Raw genomic sequence first — 8131 nt, forward strand, 5'->3', positions numbered from 1 at the left:
CTTTCCTCGCTCTGCCATTTAGCCCATAGTGTTTATAAATCAGCTGAAATGTTTATTCAATTGCTAAATCAATAAACCTGCTGTAATCGGCAAGAAAACGAGAGATCCAACATCCCCGCTATTGATATTCCATGTATTAATAATTGTAGTACATCTAGTGCGGCAGGGAGTCGGTTGGCTCCTTCTGGACATGGAATTAGTATGATCAATTCCCGTTAACTATTTTACAGATTTTATAATCGGTTCACTTCTATAAAAACTGAAGTGTATATTGTTCACTGAATGTCTGAAGAAGCTTACACTAAAACTTGTACAAAAAAAACCTGAAGGTAAATTTTAAAGAAGATTTATTTGAAATCAGTACATTTGCAAAAACTAGTATTTCCTTGGACACAGCCTGTACATCAATAAGATATAAATAACTAAAAATAAATTCTTAGACAAAGGAATGAAGTTAAAAGCATACTACAACACATGCCTTCAACGCGAACAATTGGAAAAACCTAAAATACTGATAGCAGCTTAATCAACCTCTTCCATACGCGATGCATCTTCGCTTTCGGCATCTGTAGCTGGAACATCACCCGCAGCACCTTCTAATTCTTCAGTCATCATGGGTTCCTCTTCGTCGATACCCAAACCTAATTTGATCATTCTGTAAATGCGGCATGCATGTACTTGTGGTTCGTCGAGCGCGAATCCGGAACTAAGGAGAGCAGTTTCGAATAATAAGATAACTAGGTCTTTAACGGCCTTGTCGTTCTTGTCGGCTTCGGCCTTTTGCCTGAGGTTTTCAATGATGGAGTGGTCAGGGTTAATTTCCAGGTGTTTCTTTGCGGCCATGTAGCCCATCGTGGATGTGTCGCGTAACGCCTGTGCTTTCATGATACGTTCCATATTGGCAGTCCATCCGTATTGCGATGTGACGATACAACATGGCGATTCTACCAGCCTGTTTGAAACGACCACCTTTTCTACTTTGCTATCCAAGATGTTCTTCATGACCTTGCAAAGACCCTCGAATTTGGTTTTGTCTTCTTCGCGTTTCTTCTTCTCCTCCTCCTCTTCTGGAAGTTCGAGACCTTCCTTGGTGACGGAAACAAGTTGTTTGCCGTCATATTCTTTCATTTGCTGCACGACGTACTCATCAATCGGCTCGGTCATGTAGACAACTTCAAATCCGCGCTTCTTAACACGTTCAACAAACGACGAGTTGGCTACCTGCAATTACAGTCAAAGTTAAGACACTGCTAAAATGATTTCGATGGCGGTTAACTTACTTGATCCTTGTTTTCGCCGGTGATGTAGTAGATGTGTTTTTGGTTGGGCTTCATGCGCGTAACGTATTCTTTAAGGGAGCAGCTTTCATCTCCACTGGCAGACGTGTGGTAGCGTAGCAGATCTGAGAGTTTAGCTCTGTTTTGAGAGTCTTCGTGGATGCCCAACTTGAGATTCTTGGAGAACTGTTCGTAGAATTTCTTGTAACCATCCTTGTCTTCGGCAAGTTCATCGAAGAGTTCCAAGCACTTTTTGACCAAGTTCTTACGGATGACTTTGAGAATTTTATTTTGTTGGAGCATCTCACGCGAGATGTTCAAGGGCAAGTCTTCACTATCGACGACGCCCTTAATGAAGTTGAGGTACTCTGGGATTAATTCCTCGCAATTATCCATGATGAAAACCCGTCTGACGTATAGTTTGATGTTGTTCTTTCGCTTCTTGTTCTCAAAGAGGTCGAAAGGTACACGTCTGGGTACAAAGAGAAGTGCGCGGAATTCCAACTGACCTTCCACACTGAAGTGCTTTACGGCCAAGTGGTCTTCCCAATCGTTGGTGAGGGATTTGTAGAATTCGCCGTACTCTTCCTGACTGATGTCATCGGCATTACGTGTCCAGATCGGTTTGGTTTTGTTTAATTCTTCATCTTCGGTGTACTTCTCTTTAATGGTCTTCTTCTTTTTCTTATCCTTGCCTTCCTTATCTTCCTCTTCATCTTCACCCACATCTTCAATTTTTGGTTTGGATTCATCTTCGTCTTCCTCTTTCTTTTCTTCTTCGGCTTCGTCATCGCTCAACTCCTTTTCGCGTTCCTTCTCCACCATCAATTTGATTGGGTAACCAATGAATTGAGAATGTTTCTTAACAATTTCCTTGATCTTGTGCTCTTCGAGGAAATCGGTCTGGTCTTCCTTGATGTGGAGGACCATTTTGGTGCCACGGCCGAGGGGTTCGCCGTGATCGACGCGTACGGTGAAGCTGCCACCAGCTGATGATTCCCAAATGTACTGTTCGTCATCATTATGCTTAGAAACGACTGTGACTTTATCGGCGACAAGATACGCAGAGTAGAAACCTACACCAAACTGACCGATCATAGAAATATCGGCGCCTGCTTGTAGAGCCTCCATGAACGCTTTGGTGCCAGATTTTGCAATTGTACCTAGGTTGTTGACTAAATCTGCTTTAGTCATACCGATTCCAGTATCAATGATGGTGAGGGTGCCTTCGCTTTTGTTTGGGATGATTTTAATGTACAAATCCTTGCCGCTGTCCAATTTTGAGGGATTTGTGAGAGATTCATATCTGATTTTATCCAAAGCGTCTGAGGAATTTGAAATTAATTCACGAAGGAAAATTTCTTTGTTGGAGTAAAAGGTATTGATGATCAAGCTCATCAATTGAGCGATTTCAGCCTGGAAGGCGAAAGTTTCAACTTCTCCCATTTGTTCTTCAGGCATCTGCAGAACAAAATTCAAATAAGATGGCTGCACGTGCAATGGAATTACAACGCAATTATGAATGAAAAAGTAATTTGTTAACAAAACGGACGAGTAAAATACATACCTTGACTGTTTAAATATTTAAATGCACTTAAAATTATTAAATGAATGTAAAGATTTAACCGGTAATCGCACTTTTACAAGCACAACTTCCTCGCACCACAGCTTATTGACAATTGGCAGAACGCAAACCGCGCAATCCTTATATACCCACCGAGCTTCTAGAACGTTCTAGAACAAAATCGAAAAGTTCCACAACGTTCCATGGCAATTTCGACGTCAACAACACCGAAATCAATGCCCTCCATTTCCTGTATGTAACGCGCGAAATTCAAAATGCGCATCATTTTTAAAACGAAAATGACCAATTTTCGGATTGTTCTTTAGAAACGAAACGTTAAATTGTGAAAATTAAAACAATACGTCAATAATCTTCGCATTTAAAAGAAAAGCGATGTAAAAATACGTCTACCTGCTATCATTGTTTATTTATTAAAAGGTACTATACTTTCTACGATTATTATTTTCGTAGATTAAAAATTCTACAATTTTTTGAAAAAAAAATTAATTGGTCTATGGCGCCTTTTTGCACATGTACATTTTTCTACATTACTTCGAGGGGTTAAATCGTTAAGCATTGTAAGTTATTGTGATAAAGAATGGGGTTGAATTGTACAAAAACGTGCTGCATAAAATTAATAAGGGCTTTTTTTAAAGATTTTCCATAAAATTTGGGGTTAAGGACGCGAAAATTAATCGCAAGCATGGATCTATGCGTCATCTCATCGGCGTCACCCATTCGTTTCTAGATTATTCGATTTCAATGAGTATGAAATATTCTGTTGCACGTGGAATTGGGGGAAACTCTCGTTTTCTTTCCTGTTCTAGAAGTTTCGGCCAGGGGCGCCGGTTAGGGTTGCGCAATTGATTGATGATATATGATGCGGCAATGAAAATTAGGTACCTATATATGCATCAAGGTTTATTTTGTGCTTGTCATGAAGTAATTGTACTTTTGTTAATTTCAAATTTCAAGTTCCAATCTCCACAATATACGAAAATTCTTGAAACCTAATGCTGTATTATGTACTTCGGGGTTTCGTCTGGGTACATTTACGCTGTAATCTCTATGCTCTACCCCTTATTAGAATGTAATGTAGCACAACACGCCAAGTACGAAGATAAAATCGTTTTTGGGCCTAAACTTGAGATTTAAGTAGATGAATTATTATTACATTTCGATGTAGCTAAGCTGATGTCCGAAAAATTGAATTATTTTGTTTGCTACAGCTTATGGTAAAATTATATGAATGCAGGCATATAAGTTTAGTATTTGTATGATACAGGCATTGGTTAAATACTTATTTTAAACAATGATACAGGTATTGAAAATACGACTTTATGGCGAAAATCCATTACGACGCCAATGTTTTTTTTAAATCACCATTTTAAACCTAGGCACCATCTGTTGAGGAAAGTGGCAGGTTTTGACAGGAATCGACTGCACCTATTGTTTTTATTTTTAAAATAACGTCCGTTAGGCACACATGCTTATACTGTCTGTGTCGTTTTGAAAATACAAAGTTCTCGTCTTGTGCCAAAATGGCTGCTCAAAAAAGTAAATCTGCAATTACTGTAAAAGGATCAGCCGAAATTGTTGTTGAATACTTAGGTATGTTACAGTAAAGTCAGGTTTAAATTTACATTTTCTCTTTTCAGATTTTGGAATTAACTCGATATTGTTTCAAAGAGGTCTTTATCCACCTGAAGATTTCAAAACAGTCGAAAACTATGGCCTACCTATTTATATGTCTCAAAATAACAAAATTAAGGAATTTTTATCATCCACCTTTTGCCAACTGAAAGGTAACATTAATGTGGGCGTAATCGAGAAATTTTATCCCCTTTTTGTACAGAGTGGTTGGTAAAAAGGCTAGTTGATAAGATAGCGTTAATAGTAACGAGTGTCAAGACTCGAGAAGTTATGGAAAGGTGGGATTTTAACGTTCAGTACGAAGGCGACATAGACAATCCAAACCAGACGTCAGATAAACCTTTGAAGCAGATTCAGAATGAAATAAGAGATGTACTGAAGCAAATAGCATCATCTGTCGCATATTTACCGCTACTTGATTGCCTTTGTAGCTTTGATATCCAGATTTATACGAAAAACGATATCGAGCTGCCTCCAGAATGGGGTGACGCTCAGCCGGCTGATATTAAGAATGCTCAGTTTGTTCGGTTACGTTCCTTCTCCACTAACATTCATAAAATGGAGACTGTTGTCACGTATAAAAGTGAAGATTAGATTTTATTGAATTGTGCTAAGTGCTCCCGTTTTAAGGGTGTATTGATTTTATTTTTTTTATCTGATGTATTTTAATTATTTGAGTACCCTTTGCTAGATGTAAGTTTTATGTATGTAGCTTTTATAACAATTATTACAATGCTGAGTATATTTATTTATTTAACACCATACAGAATAAAAATTCCAATTACATGGGACTGGGGCTCTGAACAACATTAGGACTTAAGATCTAATTTGATTTATTATTGCATTTAGGGGATCGTGAAAAAAGTCGATATTCACTATGAGAACGGATTTTAATGATTTTGGCGATCAATATTGGAAATCTTGTCGAAAACAATCCAAAAGATTTGGACAATTAGTCCCTTAAAAATGGAATTTGGGTTTTTTGTCGGTCCCTATGGTTAAATAGTCTGGGCGGTTAATTGTCCAAGTTTACTTGTGAATTTGTTATAAATAAAGCTGCGTGTTTGGTGAATATTTAAATAAAATATATTTAGCCAAATAGAGAAGGCTGTATCAAAAAACCAGCGTCACTAAATTGTTGGAACCCATTGTTTATAATAGATTCGGTTTTGTATCATAGCCAAAAACGTTTTTTTTTTAAATTAGAAATTGCGCCAAAATAGTATCGTCCGACACCTAATGTTGGTTTAATAAAGTAGTGACGATACTAAATGCAGGAAATTACAAGAACGTACGTCATAATGAATTACCACGAAAGAACACGATTTTATTAGTTCAGTGAGGATATAAATTCAATGGTGAGGATGCCCCTATAACAAAGATAATAAAACGTGCGGACATCTGTCGTCACACTTTACCACTAATTGCGTACTCAGTACAGTAAAAAATTAGACAAAATATTGGCGTGACGTCCTCTGTAAAAGAAACATTGAACTAAGAAGCTAGCAGTAATTTAATTGCCTGTATCTAGCGGCAACACAACTAGTTCATTATACCAACGTTAGATGTCAGAACGATACTATTTTGGCAAAATATTTAATTTAAAATAAATTGCCGGTGATTAATTTTGCTATATTTTGTTCTCAGAGCTGGGCAGTATTCGATTTTGTAAATACTTTTTAGTATTCAAATCCTTTAAAGTATTCAAATACTTTGTAATTAAGTACTTTTATGGAAGCAGTATTTGTTTTTGTAACTCAAATACTTTCACAAATATTTAGTATTCGAATACTTCGCAAAGTATTTGGATACTTCGTAAAGTATTCGAATACTTCGCATAGTATTTGAATACTGAACCTTCCTTTTTTTACCAAAAATTGACTACTCCAAAATTTCTCGGGAAAACACTTTTTCTTATTAATTTTGGTGCGTAGAATCCAAAACAATTCGTACTTTTTCGATCAGACTTCTCAATCAAAAGTTATAGACTAGAAACCAATTTCGAAAGAAAATTCAAAGGGCTGTAACTTTTGAACTAGTAGCCCAATCTTGGAACTGTTTTAAATTATGGATTCTACAGGCCACATTCTATAAGAAAATTTTTTTTCCGGGTCGATCTGAGACAATTTTTTTTTCGGGGCTCAAAAAAAAGGCAGTGTATAACCTTCCTTTTTTACCAAAAATCGACTACACCAAAATTTCTCGGGAAAACACTGTTTCTTATTAATTTGGGTGCGTAGAATCCAAATCAATTCGTACTTTTTCGATCAGACTTCTCAATCAAAAGTTATAGACTAGAAAAAATTCAAAGGGCTGTAACTTTTGAACTAGTAGCCCAATCTTGGAACTGTTTGAAATTATGGATTCTACAGGCCACATTCCATAAGAAAATTTTTTTCCGGGTCGATCTGAGACAATTTTTTTTTCGGGGCTCAAAAAAAGGCAGTGTATAACCTTCCTTTTTTACCAAAAATCGACTGCACCAAAATTTCTGGGGAAAACACTTTTTCTTATTAATTTTGGTGCGTAGAATCCAAAACAATTCGTACTTTTTCGATCAGACTTCTCAATCAAAAGTTATAGACTAGAAACCAATTTCGAAAGAAATTGAAATTTTAAAATTCTGTATGATCCAATAGTTTTTGTCTTTTTAATTAATTTCAATTTTGTTCATTATTTCTCTATATTTCTGCGCGACTTTTATTCAGCAATATATGAGCAGTAATTGTCATTTTAGTATGGGGTAGCTACCAATGATGGATTGATATACATTTCACCTGGTTCTTCGCCATTGTCGGTCATCTGGCGAAATAAGCCATCTAGCGTGTGGATTTCGCTCCACTACCTATGAATTCGAATTAATTTGCTTAATCATTATTTTTGAACGTAATCATTTCAAGAAGAAGCACAACAAAATACAAAAGGTATGTGTGCAACACCTTCCCGTTGCTTTGCTCCCTAGTTTCATTAATAGGGGAACATTAGGCGAGCACGTTAAAAGATTCTAGTCTTTGCAGCTTATATCGACTTAACTTACCACAAGGATAGGCCGAGGATATTTTGGGAGGTTTTGATTTGTTTCATTCTGCACCAATACTTATAAAATAATTTGAATTGTACTATATGTTCCCCTTTGAAGGATTCTGTATGTGTATGGTCAGTAGTATAAGAATAAAGACATGCGAAAGCAGTATTTTTATTTTTCTAATACCATTTGCGGGATATAAGTTTTATGTGTGTAGCTTTTATAAAAATCTATTGCTATGCTAATTAGCAAAATTATCACCATTTACCGTTATCACATTATGCGAGTATTTTATATTAATTAACATCGAGAAGTTTTAGTTAATACCTACGTTTAGTCCAGATGAGAGAATTAGAAATGAACCATTTTCTATATAATTGTAAATCATTTCTAATTCAACTCTAAATGCCCTACGATGCCTATGCAACTGATGGTCTGGACTAACATTAGTAAGATGGTTGTACATAACTAATAGCACCATTTACATACAAATTAATGTGTAGGTAATACAAACAAATTAGGAACATCTACACACATTTGCAAATATTCAAAATGCAAATTGCAAATAATGTAATTTTGGAGTATTTACAAAACGTTACATTAAAAGAACAT

The 8131-nt window shown here is 36.3% G+C and overlaps 2 protein-coding genes across 2 annotated transcripts; one reads left to right on the top strand and one right to left on the bottom strand.

Annotated features, from left to right (window-relative positions):
- Positions 1-334: 334 nt before the first annotated feature.
- Positions 335-3005, bottom strand: LOC116170454 (heat shock protein 83). The gene is made up of 3 exons (XM_031486869.1): positions 2845-3005; positions 1281-2738; positions 335-1221 (listed from the first exon to the last, which is right to left on the bottom strand). Exons 2-3 carry the CDS (start codon positions 2736-2738, stop codon positions 523-525), a joined length of 2157 nt encoding a protein of 718 aa, XP_031342729.1. The 5' UTR covers positions 2845-3005; the 3' UTR covers positions 335-522.
- Positions 3006-4257: 1252 nt separating this feature from the next.
- Positions 4258-5233, top strand: LOC116171540 (mitotic spindle assembly checkpoint protein MAD2A). The gene is made up of 3 exons (XM_031488440.1): positions 4258-4452; positions 4500-4646; positions 4697-5233. The coding sequence occupies exons 1-3, from the start codon at positions 4383-4385 to the stop codon at positions 5086-5088; spliced, it is 609 nt and encodes a 202-aa protein (XP_031344300.1). The 5' UTR covers positions 4258-4382; the 3' UTR covers positions 5089-5233.
- Positions 5234-8131: the final 2898 nt, after the last annotated feature.

This window comes from Photinus pyralis, unplaced genomic scaffold (genome assembly GCF_008802855.1).
Source record: "Photinus pyralis isolate 1611_PpyrPB1 unplaced genomic scaffold, Ppyr1.3 Ppyr1.4_LG5, whole genome shotgun sequence".
NCBI lineage: Eukaryota > Metazoa > Arthropoda > Insecta > Coleoptera > Lampyridae > Photinus > Photinus pyralis.